At 37.7% G+C, this 19,484-nt stretch overlaps 1 protein-coding gene across 1 annotated transcript; it reads right to left on the bottom strand.

The window, feature by feature from the left end:
* Positions 1–11,688: 11,688 nt before the first annotated feature.
* Positions 11,689–18,264, bottom strand: LOC132547039 (mucin-2-like). Its single transcript, XM_060210788.1, has 4 exons — positions 18,250–18,264; positions 17,838–17,943; positions 17,347–17,554; positions 11,689–17,029 (listed from the first exon to the last, which is right to left on the bottom strand). The coding sequence occupies exons 1-4, from the start codon at positions 18,262–18,264 to the stop codon at positions 11,689–11,691; spliced, it is 5,670 nt and encodes a 1,889-aa protein (XP_060066771.1).
* Between the last annotated feature and the right edge of the window lie 1,220 nt (positions 18,265–19,484).

Below are 19,484 nucleotides of genomic sequence, written 5' to 3'. Positions count from 1 at the left end.
GCTACAGCGATTTCTTCCATCGAAATATAAGGGATGTTAGAAAAATTCCTAGTCCAACTAACACAATATACCAAAATAGGCCTGAAGATTGTCCTGATTCATGATGTGTCATGATTTTATGAATTCCAATAAATTGTCATTCCTAATCACAAATAAGCTTGTTCTTAGTGGTCTAGATTTGTAGAATTCTGAATTTTCCTCTGATGTTTTTATTCTTTAGATAATAGCTGATTCCCTCGTTTCAATGCAAAAATAAACATTCAATCTGCCCATGTCTGTTGTCATAGCGTTAAACTAAGCAACCAAAAACCGAATTCTTCTATGCTCTTTGGTATAAGATGACACTCAGGCTGCATGGATAATACAATTCACTAACCTCTCCAGTATGGTGAAGCAGGGATCTGTCCAACAAAATATTTCACATAAGATTCCAGTCTGATAAAACTATAAGATAACGCCTTAAATTATCCATATACAACATGCACCATCTACGAGTGCTAATTGATAAGTTGTGAGCCTTGTAATGAAGAAGTTTATCAGTTAAGTTACAAAATTTGCAAAATCACTGAAAGAGCAGTAATTCAATATTTGCATCAGAAAACACTTAAGGATATCCATAATGATAAGTAGCGACACTTAGGAAAGATGGCCCTCCATACAATGGAAATGTGGGTGGCGGAATTCAAGTGTGGCAGGCAGAGCCTTGGGGATGACGCCCGTCCTGGAACGCCTGTCATTGTTGCAATCCCAGAAATGGTCAATAAAGTCCATGTTATGACTGACAAGCGTGTTACAGGGTTTTATGTAGCCAGCAGAGTTGGGATTTCACAGGAAAGAGTACATTCCATTCTACGAAAGATCTTACAATGTGAAAGTTCTTAGCCCGTTGGGTACCATGACTTCTGACAGTTGATTAGAAGCAGGCGGACTTTGTCGCTTGTTTATCTGATTCTTTAAGACTAAACTTTCTGCAAAGTTATGTGACTATAGATTAATCGTGGATATATTATTTCACCCCAGAGGCCTAAACACTGTCTAAACAAAGTAAGCACCCTGGTTCACCCCTACAAAAGAAGACAAAGACTGTTCCATCAGCTGGAGAGGTTATGGCCTCAGGTTGCTGGGATGCTGATGGAATTCAGTTAGAAGCTATTCTACAAAAGGGACAAACAATCAATGGCACATATTATGTATCACTTCTAAGGCAGTTAAGAGAAAATATTTAACTCAAGCTAAAACTCAGTAAAGGTGTATCATTCCACCAGGATCATGACTCGGCTCAAAAACCTGCTTTGCCATGGCTGCCATTAACGACGGAGGCTTGGAATTGATTGAACATCCGTCTTATTCGCCTGATCTCGCTCCATCAGACTTTCATCTGTTTCCAGAATTGAAAAAGACCATTTCCAGTTCCCACTTTCGATCAGATGATGACGTCATACATGCAGTGGAGGACTTTCTGAATGTTCAAGAAAAGGACTTCTTTAAAAGGGGCGTTGAGATTCTCAAACATCACTGACAAAAGTTATAGATACTGAAGGAGATTATGTCGAAAAATAATGCAATATGTCAGCCAAATGTTAACCGCTTAAATCAATCATCCCTCGTATATTCTGTTTTTTGTTATTTTATAGAGATATGAAAGAGGATATTGTTTTCAACACTTGTACAGATGTAATGTGTACACTGGACTCTATTCTGTTCACCGATGACCTTCAAATATATTGTATACAGTGTGTAACTATATATCATGGAGTGAAGAATTCCATGACAAAATATATCAATATGTCTCGAACCAAAGAATATGTTTTTCCAGAAAGCTTATGCTGTTTTTAACATTGTTTTGTTGTATGATAAGTTGCTAGTTGTGATCCTGATTTCGCTGGTATTGTCCCCTTGCGTTCTGAATTTATTTACTACTTCTCAATTTTAATGGAAACTTTACCCTGTCTATCATGTTCGAACTACGTTATATTCGCTTCCTCTATTGGTGTTACGAAGTGGGCAAAACGAAAACGAACTGCGTTGGATTCGCTTTAAGAAAAGGTTCATTCATGTGGTCCATCATTCTTACGATAATTAGTAGCTTTAAATCTAAAATGAAAACAAAAACATGTCAATATTTCTTGATCGTGATATTAAATTCATACATCCAGATTCACGTGATAGGTTTTTTAATGTGCCTGCAGATAAGGTGTCCAATAACTTAATCCTTGTCTGTAAACATTATCACATTTCCCGTATACAAAAAGTACTAGGCTTGCTTGATAACGAAGGAATCACACCTATACATTATTAGTCTTCCCTATTAATCATAAAGATTCGGACATGCTACGTTTATGTTGGATTCCCACACTTCCAATGAATCGATATGACAGCTTTTTATTGCTGGCCTGTCTAGCAGGCAAACCAAAACTTTGTCCAAATTTGTCATTCGAAGTACTATCAAATTGGGGTTACAGCCGAAATGTGATACTGTGTGTGGAATTAATGGTATACGAGTTTTAAAGAACTTCAATGAGCTTTTCACCAACCTTCAGCATCCTCAACATTTCTAAGGACATATACGAAGAATACCTATTCTAAATTGAAAGAACGCCTTCTTTCTCTTGATAGGAGAGCAGCTTTCTTCTCCAAGAATGGTGAACAGTGGTATAAATACATGGTTGTGAATTATACTGAAACGATTTTGTAAAACATAGGTTCAAATCAAAGAAGAAATGTATATAGAGGACGACATCATCGAGTTTGATGTTAAGATCGTCCAACAGATTACTTGAACACCTTTCATAACTATCTGTGACCCTCTGTTGGATGACTTGTTTTTTTTTCATACGATGCTGAATTTATCGAAAAGCTTGTCAAAATGGGTCACAAAAGTCACAACGTCCTTGCAAAGTCTTTAATTTTCAGTTACAGAGATATTGCTGATGTCTTATCTTTAAGTAACAAGAGATTCGTCGACCATGTCCATCATACCCACCAGAATCAACGACACGACAGACTGTTTGACATCAGCTGCTTATCTATATGGACATCTTTCCATCAAACTGTATGATAAGCGTGATGATTTCCCCATTCAATATCCCCATTGAGAATTTTCCATTTCTGAATAGAAACACCACGCATCCCAAACGTTTGATGTTTGCAGGACACAGTTGATTAGATATTCAAGGGATTGCTCTTCTTATTTTCGTGGGTTTTTTTCTGGAGTTTACGTGTAAATCTGTCTTTTATTCATAGTTTGTTCACATGTTGGTATTTTGTTGCGTTTTTTTGAATTGTAAAATATCACGTCCGATCGGGAGAGCACATGCCCACAGAATCAAATCATACCGAATTACCATCTCTTAAAAACTGTCGTTTACGTATGCTTCAACTGGATTCCAAGATTTTCACAGACTGGACCTTTTTTTCTTCAGCATACAGGTCACGCATTGTAACACAGTAAGCGAGTCGGTGCTTGTTACCCGCGGGAGACGGGTAGACGTCACTTCCGAACACTTGTCGACAGTACATTAAGTAAAGTGCTCTCTAGCTGGCACCGCCATATAGCTTAATGACACACCAACACAATTTTGACATCTCTAATGAGTTATCAACACTGGAATATACATTTATCCTATGTTGTAGTAATAAAGGAACCACCAGCTTTCGGTACATTTGCTATGTTCCGTCATTACTTACATTAGAACGATGATTTAACATTATGATCAAGCTGTATGCCGCTCTTGTTTCATAACATCGTCACGCACGCGCGTCTTTGCTTGAAGGTGACACTGGCAAGTCATTGTTTTTATGTTAGCGCTGAGCAGGAAATGACCGGACAGAGTGAAATAACGATTAAGTAAAACCCTTGAAGGACACGACTGGTAGGAATTGTTCAGCAGGCGGAAATTGATGTATACCAGCATCGATTAAAGGTTGATAGAGATTTTAAGTAAATGCTATATCTATTCTGTTGAGCAATCTTCATCAATGTTGAAAATACTACTCTAAAAGGCCTACAATTTCTTGTCGTCTGACACTTCACACAATAACGGCCTCCCACTGGGTGTCCCGGCGTGGCCAAGTCCTACCCGACGGTAAAACCTGCCTTAATGTCATAACACTTGTGCCCTGTGTCACTTGCCTTGTCGTTTCCACTGACTGGTGATCCTGCGTTAATTCTTGACAGCAATGTTTTCCGTCAAACTTTGTTCTAGTATAGTTCATCATCCTTTACAGTTGTGAGAGAAAATTGAAGCTTCCAATTCTTGCTTTTAGGCGATATGGAGGAGAACAAATTCTCGTGCTCGCTCAGATTTTAATAGGAAGCATTTCTTATTCAAAGAACATTTCTGGTACGGAAGACACCCTGAAAGGGTTTAATCATTAAAAAGATTTATTCGACTAGAACCAACATTAGATTATTTACTATTTTTTTTATTAATTAATTAATTTATTGTTATTATTTTATTGTGATTGTAACCCTGGGCTTTATTACGATCAAAGTGTTCCTTTTATATAAATAAACTATTATGAGTGATAAGTGGAATGACAATATCTAATGTATTTACCTTATTACAGTACTTGTTGTTATGGAATCGAATCCTTACCTTTCTACCTGTATGACAGTAATGCATTCGTAACAAACAAAAAGCTCCTAGAGAGCTCCAGTTACCGCAATTACTGACCTTTCGAGTTTGACAAATACTGTTACGTAGGGTAAAAAATGCAATGAAAAATAAATTAATCTTCTTACAATTTGCCAGAGCATTAAACTCTTATCCCAAATATTGGTATTTGTTCTATATTGTCTACAACAGTGTTTAAATATTGACGTTTGTTCTATATTGTCTACAACAGTGTTTAAATATTGACGTTTGTTCTATATTGTCTACAACAGCGTTTAAATATTGACGTTTGTTCAACATTGTCTACCACAGTGTTTAAATATTGACGTCTATTCTACATTGTCTACAACAGCGTTTAAATATTGACCTTTTTCCTAGTGTCTACATTAGTGTTTAAATATTGACGTTTGTTCTATATTGTCTACAACAGTGTTTAAATATTGACATTTGTTCTACATTGTCTACAACAGCGTTTAGATATTGATATTTATTCTACATTGTCTACAACAGCGTTTAAATATTGGTATTTGTTCTACATTGTCTACAACAGCGTTTAGATATTGATATTTATTCTACATTGTCTACAACAGCGTTTAAATATTGACCTTTTTCCTAGTGTCTACAATAGTGTTTAAATATTGACGTTTGTTCTACATTGTCTACAACAGTGTTTAAATATTAACGTCTGTTCTACCTTGTCTACAACAGCGTTTAAATATTGACCTTTTTCCTAGTGTCTACAATAGTGTTTAAATATTGACATTTGTTCTACATTGTCTACAACAGTGTTTAAATATTAACGTCTGTTCTACATTGTCTACAACAGCGTTTAAATATTGACCTTTTTCCTAGTGTCTACAATAGTGTTTAAATATTGACGCTTCCACGATAATATTTTATGTTTGACGTGTACTCATAAGCATTCTGTTGTATTTTGTTTCATTTTTCACCATCCACTTAATTTCAGTTTTTTTTATGTCATATGATATTGACCTTTGATCTACCGGTCCCATTGCAATCCATTGTTTTACATCCTTGTACAAATCGTTACTATGCTACAGTGATATGTAATCTTTCTTACTGAGGGCCAAAAAAAAAAAAATAACAAATTGTTCAACTTTCGTCGATCCTATAGACGACATATGTTCCCAGCGCTATCGGCTGTAATTCTGTTGTTGACAATGCGTTGGGAAGACGTACATCTGTAGCGTCTATCACTGCTCATTACTCCGTCTATTTAATGGGCATTGTTGCTGCTTCTATCAGTTAAATGTTATCACTTCTAATTACATCTAATTTAAAATTAACATTTAGATTGACTTCTGGTTGCAGAGTCACGTTTCGGCAAGCGCGGCACGTGTTCCAAGCTGTCACGAGAAAAGAAACATATCACGTGTCCAGCGGGGTACAGTTTCCTGCTTTCGATATTGATAGCAAACGCATGCACTGCATAACTTAAGTTTTAGTGTAAGTCCATCAATAACCCGTCTTTAATATATGATAGGAATTCGTTTTTGGAGGTCTCGTACATAATTTATAAATAACGTTAATATCTCTTTTGACTGTTCACTTCACTATATAAGATGAAGTTTGCCGATTTCAACATAGCTATTTAAATATCGTACACGCCAAAAATGATTGTGTTTATATTTGAAAATGCATCAAACACATACACATCGTATTTGAAATGACAAAATATATAAAATTGCTTTTACAACAAACCTTTCCTCTCTGACCGAGATAAAATAAAATAGGCGAACCTCTATATTTAGACCCGAATTTGGGTCGGAGGTGTCAGTGGCACAAAAAGGGAGCAGGGTGTAGCTGTCAGAATATTTATGTCATCCCGACTGGACGCGAGAAAAGTGTTGATTATATGGTATTTTGTTACATACTTAGAAGTAACATAAAACCAGATGATTCTCTCTTCTAATTGTTTCAATCCATGTATAGAGAAAATTTATCAAATAAAGGAATTCTCGCTTATAAATCAAAATCAGAGAAATTGAAGCTTGTTAAAAGGAATTTCAAATAGGTTTGCTGCACGTACAAGTAAGATGTATCAAACAGTAATGGTGGCGCGATGAATTATTGTTATTAGTGCCTCTCGTAGCTCAAATAACATTGCTCTTCTTCTGTCTCTCTGTCATTCTCGTGGTTTGTATTTTTTTTTATTCAAGCAGAACATATCTCACTGAACAAAAGGTTGTCGTATACAGACAGTGTTACGTAACAAAGATTTCTCTGTTTTGAAAACCGTTATAAAAATGTTTAATTTTTTTTTCATGAACGTTTTTAAGATTAAGATGCCTGTCGTCGCGTTTTATAAACCAATCAAATACGTTGTTAACAGTCACTGCTGGTCTTCCGTTATGTCGTGTCAAAGGACAATGTAAACAATTCGTTGCTGATTCATCTTACACAATATTAAATCTGATGTACTGGATCTTCAGTTAGCCTGGGCAAACCTGCCTTAATTAAACAAGGATTTAAATAGTTACAAATTATGAGGTAGTTGTTAACAAACTCGTCGCAAGCGTTTCTTTGCATTTCTAACGAAACTATTCGCCGTCTTATCCATTGTGTTGCCCTGGAGACAAGACTGGTTTTATCGTATTGATTCTGATAAAAGCAATCCTAGTGCCTAAGTGGTGCGTGTTTACAATATAAAGCGGTGTTAGACGGGATTCAGTCTTCAAATAACTAATAACCACAATCGTTTATCCTTGAGCACGTTTTAAAAACCACTGGGAGCTTTTCGTCCGCAAGAGAATTCATTATCGGGCAAAACATTTACATACCCAGTGTTATCTTCGGTCAATAGTGCTCATTTTTAAAGTAGATTTCGTTTCCAAATATAGCGTGTGTCCAGATACATACTAATTATAGCTAACGTGCCATTAACACGGACATTGGTCCTTAGGTTCATAACCTTGAGAGTGCAAATTGGTTCCTTATCTCACATATGCTGATTTTCAGTGCTTAAAATAAACACTGGTTATAGATTTCCTACAAAGTCGTTCTCAAACAAGTCGGAGAAAGTGAAATTATTCTACTAATCTGTACTGGCCATTCACAAAAGTCTGGTTTATCATTAGCCATGACTTTTCTTTTTCAGTTGCACCAAAGGACATTTTCTTCCATTCTACCTTATCGAAGACATCCCTTTTTGTTATATCAATTTGAAATAAAACAAGGATAAGTGAATACAGGTTGGGTAAATACAGGTATAAGTACATCGGATTAAGTTTAAAACATTTACCAATACCATCATTTCCTAGAAATATTTCGACAATTGACAGATGTATTTACAACACTGGGTTTTGCGAGATACATGGTGATTAAAACAACAAGGAAATATGATATTTCGAGCCTTGTTCGACATGAGAGATATGTTTGATGTTTGTGAGTATGTCTGCTGGTTTTACTGTTAATATTTGGGAACGTGACATAACTTACTTGAATTGACCAGGAATAACATGGCGGGTGTCATCAAGACTCTTATTCTCTTTACACTTCATCGATAGTGCTTCTGAGTCTATAATACCGCTTTGACAACATTTCGGTATTTTCTAGTGTTTTAGCACAAACCAGAATCATAGGAACATATTGGGGATTTTTGCACACATAAAAAGTCATGAAAATTCTTTATACATAAAATTACATAGAGGTATAAAAGTACAGAAACCGAAACACGAATGAAAACAAAAACAAACAAAAAAGCAAAACAAAAACAGTATGTTGTGTTAAACGACTGAAACAGTTGATATAGCACATGCTCCGTGTATCATTTTTAATAAAAAAAATAAAGTAAAAAAAAAAAAAAAAAACGATGCTGTAATTGACTGTTTATTCGAATAGACAGCTTTACGCAATATCGTCCTTTTGCAGCTGTCAGAGGATCGTATCGAAACTTGTTATGAAATGTCAGTGAGTGGAAATCTGTACTTTATATTGTAAATCATGTACGTTGTGGCAGCCTTTATCAGGGGTTGCTGGTCTGGACGGGATATAGATATCATATCGGGAGGATAGAAGCCATATAGAATCGGGAGACATACATCTATATTATTTTCCATTTACTTTACAGCTACTGACACGTGTTTAACGTATATGATGTAGCATTGTCTACTATATTATTAAGTTACTATATTTAGCAATGATGATGATGATGAAGGTTTCGCCTTGACTCTGCCCGTCGCCTCGCAGAGTCCAATCGACGTGTGTCGATTCTCTGGCGACGTGAAGGGGGGGGGTGCTCCCCTCATGGGAATATATTTAGTAAGTAAGAATGGCAATTAAGTATTTCCAATCTTCATCGCCATTAAATATCACATATGGAAGGAATCAACCCACACTTCCAGTCGGCATTAGTTACTTAGATGATGTCAAAAGATAGATAATAACCTTGAACTTGTCGCACTGGGGTGACTCTGGCTGTCGATAATGGAATCGGGAGAAAAATGATGTATGAAAAAACAAGTCTTTGTGTTAGAGACTTAAGGATATATGCGATATTCTAGAAGCAGTTTTTTTCATTAAAGCATCATTCAAACAAATAACTAAAGATTGTAAAACTTAATGATGTACTCACACAATGGTTGTATTTTATAGTCGCAACATGGGTACTGTAATTGACACTGGGACAGATCGGGTTATCTAGTTCTCTGCGTCATCATTCAATGCCATTCGGAACATATCGGCGATTCTCCATAAACGAAATGAACTGTCTTTAAAGTCCGGTGATAGATTGGGTCATCCTACACCGCCTTTACAAAATACTCCATACCTGCTATAGATGGGGTATATTCATATGTTTTGTCGTCAAAGATAACGCATTTAGCGGAAGTGACGCGGCTGTAGTAGAAGGATCGACACACAGCTAACCTCTGGCAAACACTGGCACAGGCGATAGCACTCCGAACGCTTACCGACTTGAGAGGGGCTCCCGAGGGTCCCTCGCCATTGTCACCAGTCCTGTGAACGAACTTGCCACTAACTGCAAAATATAACAGTAATAATACGTCGATAGGTGTTGTGATTATTATGATTTCATAAATGTTGATTAAAATATTTTTCAGTCATTTAAATAAAAATGTGCATTTTTCCTTCGCTCGACTTTGATTAGGGAGTGAAAGGACAATTTTCGGAAGCTGTGTTAGAGGGTTGAATATACAGTTTCAACAACAATTTACAATAATTACCTAACCAATAACAGGTCCAGATACAACATGAACTTGTTTATCATAACACAATAATATATGTTTCACTTATATTTTCATATGATGTTTATTTCTATTTAATTCCTTTCTATAGAGAAAATGTACTGACAAGGTTTGCCGGCAGAGGGCTCATTCAGAGCTTATCACGTGCTGTTGATGACGGTTATGGGGAGTTCTATGGTCACCGTAATGATCTCACATTTTTGAGAAATACATTTAGATGTGTTTGATGCTCGTTAGTTTGCCTGTTGGTTCAGTTGGTGTATAAATTGTTTGGTTGTCATTTGAGAACGTGACATTACTTACTTGGATTGACCAAGATGCACGTGGCACGTGTCGTCAACAAACCTGGAACCTGATCTCAATTTGACCAGTTGCCCTTGTTGTATTTTTAGTAGTCCACAAAATTTGAACTGAATTCTATCCAAGACAAAGCTCCGATGTCCCACTGGAAGGATACTATAACATCTGTGGTTGTGGTACAGTTTATATTTACCAAACTGTGTCGAAAGTTTTCTTTCACCTTTTCTTTCAGTAACCGAGTCAGCTTTTCTTTGCAGTGTTTCACTTCATGTTGTCATGAGGCCGATAGCATTATGCAAGTGTGTTAAAGGGGAAATAACTCGTGTGAACCTGCAATCATAGCTGTTTCCTTCTGCATGTTCTCTGCATAGATAATTCCTGCTAAGATGTGTGAAAGCACTGGTGTAAATCATTATACCCGCTCCTCTATTTACATTACATCAGGACAACTATAAAGCAACCTCCGTGATTCATTCAGTAGAATACACCTCATGTGAAATCATGACACAAAGCTACATTTCTCTTCTTATCCCATTTTGTCTTCATCTGAATACAATTTTCCTTTTAAATCTGTTTAAATATTTTTGAAATCTTCAACTTTGAATTAATTCGTTACCATTTCACATTTGAGTGCTACCCTCAAGTTTTTCCCTATTGTTTGGTTTTTATTTAATATTGAAAAGATTTTAAAAGAAAGTTTGAAATTCGTTTGATTTTTCATCCTTGAAATATGAATTATTCATCATAATTAGTGACTCAGTTTAAGGAGTGATGTCCGGTAACGGTGTATATTTACCATAGGCGACAGAAACCCAATATGGCGGTTCTTGTTGAAGAAAGTGAGAACCTTTGTCACTATAGTACATTTATAGTACCTGTGTTACGGGCAAGTATTTTGGGAATTCGTGAGGATAAATTTTAGAAATATTAATGGCTTAATATATAATCATGCCCTCGCAAGAATACTTAATTAACTGTGAACTAGTGAACTTCATAAATGTTGATTTTGGCAATTATGCAGGAAATGTTTAAGTTAAAAACATACCCTCGCTATTAGTCCACCTTACTGGTCAGGAATGTGTCCATGTTACTGGTCAGGGATGTGCCCACCTTACTGGTCAGGGATGTGTCCATGTTACTGGTCAGGGATGTGTCAATGTTACTGGTCAGGGATGTGTCCACCTTACTGGTGACAGATGTGTCCACCTTACTGGTCAGGGATGTGCCCACCTTACTGGTCAGGGATGTGTCCATGTTACTGGTCTGGGATGTGTCAATGTTACTGGTTAGGGATGTGTCCACCTTACTGGTGACAGATGTGTCCACCTTACTGGTGACAGATATGTCCACCTTACTGGTCAGGGATGTGTCCACCTTACTGGTCAGGGATATGTCCACCTTACTGGTCAGGGATTTATCCCAATTACGTTTCGCGGATGTGCCCATGTTACTTGTCATGGAGTTGTCCATGTTACTTATCACGGAGTTGTCCATGTTTCTTGTCATGGAGTTGTCTATCATGTCACGGATGTGTCCATGTTACTTGTCTATGATGTGTCCAACTTACCAGTTACAGATGTGTCCATCTCACTTGTGAAAGAGGTGTCCATCTTACTTGTCACAGATCTGACAAGCTCACCAATTTCTTCCTCTGGTAGTTTCTTCGTTAGATTAATAGATATATTTTCTTCCTGGCGATCTGCAGCAGAATGTGGACTGACTTCATTTGGTACTGATCTCGCCAGTGTATCAGACGTTTCATTCACAGAAGCACTTTGGTTCACATGTGTATCTATCCATCGTTTAACAGGTGTATCTAATTGTTGATTCTCAGGTGTATCAGACTGTTGATTCACAGGTGCATCAGACTGTTGATTCACAGGTGCATCAGACCTTTGATTCACAGGTGTACCAGACACTTGATTCACATGTTTATCAGACTGTTGATTCTCAGGTGTATCAGACTGTTGATTCAAAGGTGTATCAGACTGTTGATTGTCAGGTGTATCAGATCTTTGATGTACAGATGTATCAGTCCCTTGATTCTCAGGTGTATCCGACTGTTGATTCATAGGTGTATCAGACTGTTGATTCTCAGGTGTATCAGACTGTTGATTCAAAGGTGTAACAGACTGTTGATTGTCAGGTGTATCAGATCTTTGATGTACAGATGTATCAGACCCTTGATTCTCAGGTGTATCCGACTGTTGATTCATAGGTGTATCAGACTGTTGATTCTCAGGTGTATCAGACTGTTGATTCACAGGTGCATCAGACTGTTGATTCTCAGGTGTATCAGACCTTTGATGTACAGGTGTATCAGACTGTTGATTCTCAGGTGCATCAGACTGTTGATTCACAGGTGTATCAGACTTTTGATTCACAGGTGTATCTAATTGTTGATTCACAGGTGTATCCGATTGTTGATTCTCAGGTGTATGTAATTGTTGATTCACAGGTGCATCAGACTGTTGATTCACAGGTGTATCAGACTGTTGATTCTCAGGTGCATCAGACTGTTGATTCACAGGTGTATCAGACTGTTGATTCACAGGTGCATCAGACTGTTGAATCACAGGTGCATCAGACTGTTGATTCTCAGGTGTATCAGACTGTTGCTTCACAGGTGTATCAGACCTTTGATTCACAGGTGTATCAGACTGTTGATTCACAGGTGTATCAGATTGTTGATTCTCAGGTGTATCAGACCTTTGATGTGGAGGTGTATCAGACTGTTGATTCTCAGGTGTATCAGACTGTTGATTCTCAGGTGTATCAGACTGTTGATTCTCAGGTGTATCAGACCTTTGATTTACAGGTGTATCAGACTGTTGATTCTCAGGTGTATCAGACTGTTGATTCACAGGTGTATCAGACCTTTGATGTACAGGTGTATCAGACTGTTGAATCTCAGGTGTATCAGACTGTTGATTCACAGGTGTATCAGACCTTTGATGTACAGGTGTATCAGACTGTTGATTCTCAGGTGTATCAGACCTTTGATGTACAGGTGTATCAGACTGTTGATTAACAGGTGTATCAGACTGTTGATTCTCAGGTGTATCAGACCTTTCATTCACAGGTGTATCAGACACTTGATTCACAGATTTATCAGACTGTTGATTCTCAGGTGTATCTAATTGTTGATTCACAGGTGTATCAGACCTTTGATGTACAGGTGTATCAGACTGTTGATAGTCAGGTGTATCAGACCTTTGATGTACAGGTGTATCAGACTGTTGATTGTCAGGTGTATCAGACTGTTGATTGTCAGGTGTATCAGACTGTTGATTCTCAGGTGTACCAGACTTTTGATGTACAGGTGTATCAGACCTTTGATGTACAGGTGTATCTGATGGTTGATTTACAGGTGTATCAGACTGTTGATTCACAGGTGTATCAGACTGTTGATTCACAGGTTTATCAGACTGTTGATTCACAGGTGTATCAGACTGTTGATTCACAGGTGTATCAGACTGTTGATTCTCAGGTGTATCTGTCGTTCGATTCCGGTGTATATGTAACCATTGATTCACAGAAGTATCTGTACTTTGGTGTGTAATTTTATCAAACCTGGATGAATTTTGCCTCACTACCGTCTCAGCCCTTTGAGTCACTTCCGTCTCAGACGTTTGATTATCTGCCGTGTATGACCTTTGAAGTACTTCCGTTTCAAACATTTGGTTAACAGCTGTAAATGACCTTTGATTATCCGTTTTATCGGGTCGTTCTTGTATTTTTGTTTCTTCGGCGCGGTAATATGATATCATTGGTCCGGGAGTCACATGTTCATTCCAATCATGACTCACTGGTTTTGATAAAACGTCATTCATTGGTGTCATTGACACTCGAGTAACTGACCATTGCGGAACAGGTGTGTTTGATCCTTGAATCATTTGTGTGTTTGTCTGTTGTGTATTTGATCCTTGAATCACTTGTGTGTTTGTCTGCTGTGTGTTTGATCCTTGAATCATTTGTGTGTTTGTCTGTTGTGTATTTGATCCTTGAATCACCGGTGTGGTTGTCTGGTGTGTGTTTGATCCTTGAATCATTTGTGTGTTTGTCTGTTGTATGTTTGATCCTTGAATAAACGGTGTGTTTGTCTGGTGTGAGTTTGATCCTTGAATCACCGGTGTGTTTGTCTGTTGTGAGTTTGATCCTTGAATCACCGGTGTGTTTGTCTGTTGTGTGTTTGATCCTTGAATCACCGGTGTGTTTGTCTGTTGTGTGTTTGATCCTTGAATCACTTGCGTGTTTGTCTGTTGTGTGTTTGATCCTTGAATAAACGGTGTGTTTGTCTGTTGTGAGTTTGATCCTTGAATCACCGGTGTGTTTGTCTGTTGTGTATTTGATCCTTGAATCACCGGTGTGGTTGTCTGTTGTGTGTTTGATCCTTGAATCATTTGTGTGTTTGTCTGTTGTGTGTTTGATCCTTGAATAAACGGTGTGTTTGTCTGTTGTGAGTTTGATCCTTGAATCACCGGTGTGTTTGTCTGTTGTGTGTTTGATCCTTGAATCACCATAGTGTTTGTCTGTTGTGTGTTTGATCCTTGAATCACTTGCGTGTTTGTCTGTTGTGTGTTTGATCCTTGAATAAACGGTGTGTTTGTCTGTTGTGTGTTTGATCCTTGAACCACTTGAGTATTTGTCTTTGATGTATTCAATCCTTGAACATCTTTTGTATTTGTCACTGGTATGATTAACTCTTGACCGACTTGTGTGTTTCTCTCAGGAATGCTGGGTTCTTGAATCAACTTTGTGTTGGTCTGTGATGTTCCTGATCCTTGAATCACCTGTGTGTTGGTCTGTGATGTTCCTGATCCTTGAATCACCTGTGTGTTGGTCTGTGGTGTTCCTGATACTTGAATCACCTGTGTGTTGGTCTGTGGTGTTCCTGATCCTTGAATCACCTGTGTGTTGGTCTGTGGTGTTCCTGATCCTTGAATCACCTGTGTGTTGGTCTGTGGTGTTCCTGATCCTTGAATCACCTGTGTGTTGGTCTGTGATGTTCCTGATCCTTGAATCACCTGTGTGTTGGTCTGTGATGTTCCTGATCCTTGAATCACCTGTGTGTTGGTCTGTGGTGTTCCTGATCCTTGAATCACCTGTGTGTTGGTCTGTGGTGTTCCTGATCCTTGAATCACCTGTGTGTTGGTCTGTGGTGTTCCTGATCCTTGAATCACCTGTGTGTTGGTCTGTGGTGTTCCTGATCCTTGAATCACCTGTGTGTTGGTCTGTGGTGTTCCTGATCCTTGAATCACCTGTGTGTTGGTCTGTGGTGTTCCTGATCCTTGAATCACCTGTGTGTTGGTCTGTGGTGTTCCTGATCCTTGAATCACCTGTGTGTTGGTCTGTGGTGTTCCTGATCCTTGAATCACCTGTGTGTTGGTCTGTGGTGTTCCTGATCCTTGAATCACCTGTGTGTTGGTCTGTGGTGTTCCTGATCCTTGAATCACCTGTGTGTTGGTCTGTGGTGTTCCTGATCCTTGAATCACCTGTGTGTTGGTCTGTGGTGTTCCTGATCCTTGAATCACCTGTGTGTTGGTCTGTGGTGTTCCTGATCCTTGAATCACCTGTGTGTTGGTCTGTGATTTTCCTGATTCTTGAATCAACTTTGTGTTGGTCTGTGGTACTTTTGATCCTTTAATCACCTGTGTGTTAGTCTCTGGTGTGTTTAAACCTTGATTTACGTGTGTGTTGGTCTGCGGTGTGTTTAATCCTTGACTTACGTGTGTGTTTGTCTTTGTAGTGTTTAATCCTTGACTTACTTGTGTGTTTCTCTCTGGAACGTTTGATTCTTGAATCGCCTGTGTGTTTATCTGTGGTGTGTTTGATTCATGAACCAACTGGATGTTTGGTGTGTTTAAACCTGGTGTCACCTGTGCTTGTGTCTCTAGTTTGTATGATCCTTGAACCACCTGCTTGTTATTCTTTGGTGTGTATAATGTGTTCGGTATTTGTGTGGTCGTTTGCTGTCTCTTTAATCCTAGAATCAATCGGGTGCTTTCAACTGATGTGCCTGCTTTTGTAACCATTGGTGTGAGTGACCCTGAAATCAATTGTTTGGTTATCTGTGGTGTGTTTAATTCTAGATTCATCTGTGTGACTGACGCCTGTGTGTTTGTTCCTTGAATTATCTGTCTGTTGGACTTTAAAGTCACTGGTATTTGGGACTCTAGATTCATCTGTGTGGCTGACGCCTGTGTGTTTGTTCCTTGAATTATCTGTCTGTTGGACTTTAAAGTCACTGGTGTTTGAGACTCTAGATTCATCTGTGCTTTTGTCTTTTGAATCCTTTTGTTATTCACTATTGGGGTTGATATTTGCTTCACTGTCTTTTGTGATTTTTGATTCACAGATGTATTTGATCCTGTGAGTGGATACACGTTGTCATGCTTATCGGCTGTACTAGAGAATGTGTTATATCCGGTACTTCCTGGTGCCGAATTCTTCAGCGTTTCGGTAGAAGTCAACACCATTGACGAGGGAGAATTAAGGTCCATATTATTGTTATAATCACTGATCGTTACGTACGACATGGGTTGTGTTTCTCGAGCTGCAGTAAGGTCCAGGTCGATATAAACATTATTTGAAGCGGAGGCAATTTCTTCGACAACATGATTTTGAGTGGCAGACTCCCGAGCATCAGGTGATGGAGTGCTGGTATATTTTTGGAGAGCTTTGGAACAAATTGCTTGTTTGTTGAAGTAGCAGAAAATATCATTCCATTTAAGATGTGACTTTCTGGAGATGATAACACATTGATAGTCTTCTATATTGTCCAGGTGCTCCCCAGCCCAGTTAAAGTAGGCCTGTTCCTGTCCGTCGTATGTACGGTAAACATTGTTTTCTGATATATCGTTCACACCGATATACGCTTCAAAATCCCTGTAATTAAAGTATTCAAAACACACTTGTTTGTTTGGAAATGCTTTTTGTCCGATTAACTGAGAGTAACAGTTGTATTATTTTGAGATGATATTACATCATTTTTCTACCGTCATAAAAAATTCTGTTGATCACAAATATTTCATATCTCTTTACGGCCAGAAAAAATATCCATTACATTAATTGCGTTCATTTGTATTAACACAAATACCCTAATTCGCCTACAAAAACATTTTCAGAAATGTGTACCACTCGGTATGACTGACATATCGAGCTTCGGGATTATTCAAAACGATATGACACATAAGTCTATGTACCCATCCATAGAAATAACCAGTTTCTCCACGAATCGCTGAGCGTCCTGGTCCGGTATTGTTGCGAGTATGCCTCCTTTCTCCTGACACAGTATATTGCTGTCCTTAGCTGATTGTTCGGAGAGAAGAAGCCAGTAGCAGTAGTCTGTACTGTGACCAGGACGAACATGGTGGGCGGAATCAGGAGGACACGTGTTCAGTTGTGTGTATCCTGATCCAGTGAACAAAACAACATAAACTTCCAAAATATAACAAACAATGTATATTACAAATAAAAACAAAAACGGTAAGTCACAACTATATAGCATCATCCTTAAACATTGGAGAGTCTGATATTTAAATATATACCATACAAACAGATATAGAATGTTACATAAGAACTATTCACCAAAACACACAGTTCCATTGAGCTTTCTAAAAGAAGACATCTGCACCAAAATATTCTGTTTTATAAGATATTTAATAATGATTGTCCATCTCATGTTTCTGATTACCTTCAACCATTCTCAAATTACAATACTGATAATCATCACTTTCGTCATAACAGGATTTTTTATATCCCACCACAAAGATCAAATTTGTACGCCAATAGCGTTTTTCCTAAAATTTTGTCAGAATGGAATAATCCATCTTGTCTGTTCCCCAATATGACTTCCATTATGCAGTTGAAAAAAAAAATTTTCTAAATGATCATAACATGTCTGTTCAACAGCATTGTATTTCTACTTTTAGGTATCATGGTAAAAGAAAATTTGATATTATTTTGTGCAAACTAAGAAATAATGCTAGTAGCCTTAACTTTGACTGATTTTATTCCCATCTCTGTGATAGTCCAGCCTGTAATTGTGGTTTCCATATAGAAGACTGTGATCATTTCTTTCGCCATTGCCCTCTGTACATACTTACCTTCTTTAACGCCATTTCTACTTTAGATGATGCTATTCCTTTGACTATTCAGATTTTTTATGTGGTTGTTCAGATGTTGATGTAATTACAAATGAACTTATTGTTGAAATAACTCACAGATATATCAGTGATACACACCGTCTTTGTTAGTTACCTTATTTTGTATGTGTACTCTTTAAATATCTTAGGATGTTTGTGACTACATGTTTGTTATATACGATATTTTGATGTGTACATACTGTTAATGCTATCAGGAGAGGGCTTATAAAGGCATTGCCTGTTGCCCAATTCCTATTGTAGAAAGAAGTGTACAATAGAATTATTCTGAAAAAAACCATAGTTTTAGGGAGACGTGGTATCAGTGGTAAGAACTACAAGCTTCTGATGTATACTATAAACTATAACACTGTGATTATTTTTAATTGTGTTGAAATAGCGACATTCGGACCCGGATGCATCGTGACACAGTATGTTTGCTCTCAGTTACGAAATCTTTATTGGAAGCACGAAAAAATGTACATCATGATAATAATAATGATAATCGTAATAAAAACTCAAACCACGAGAATCATTTGGTTCAACAAGCAGTATGTCATCAGGACGACAGAATTTCGGTTTATAAAAGCATGTTGTGTGCAGTGAAATCCACGACACGAGACCACAGATAACCGGTAAAAAACAGTGAGAATTTGAAGAAGTTGCTGACACAAAACTAGATTATGGAAAATCACTCACATGTCCCAATGATTGAGTTGCCAAGCATGAATGGTTCCTAATGAGTATCAAACAATAATCTTATGAAGGATTTTGTACAAAGTCAAAACTTTACAACCTTCCTTTAATACCAATAAACCGTCCATCCAGACACCGACCGTTGTCAGTTTTAAATAGATCACCGAACTGGAATGACCTGCTTGTTTTAAAGATATACCGATCTCGAGGATTTCCGATAGCCTTCACTTTTGCTTTACTCTGTTGATCTTATGACATTTCAGTTTACTCCAACTGACATCTACCTCGTCGATTAAGTATTCAGAGCTCTAAAATAACATATTGATAATAGCCTTCCTTCAGGGGGATATTCCAGTAAGATTAATTAAGTCATGAAAGTGACAACATTATATTCCTTTCGTTATTTTTGATGTTCAATTTTAAAAACGATCTCGTTTGTATTCCAATTAGATTTCATTCTTTTTGTGGAAAAAAGTACTCACCAACAGTTATTGAAATCCAGA

This window comes from Ylistrum balloti, unplaced genomic scaffold (assembly GCF_031769215.1).
Source record: "Ylistrum balloti isolate Yb309-2 unplaced genomic scaffold, AGI_CSIRO_Ybal_v1 Utg369928, whole genome shotgun sequence".
Lineage (NCBI taxonomy): Eukaryota > Metazoa > Mollusca > Bivalvia > Pectinida > Pectinidae > Ylistrum > Ylistrum balloti.
Note: the sequence above shows the minus strand (reverse complement) of the source record. Positions and strands in the feature narration are given on the sequence as shown.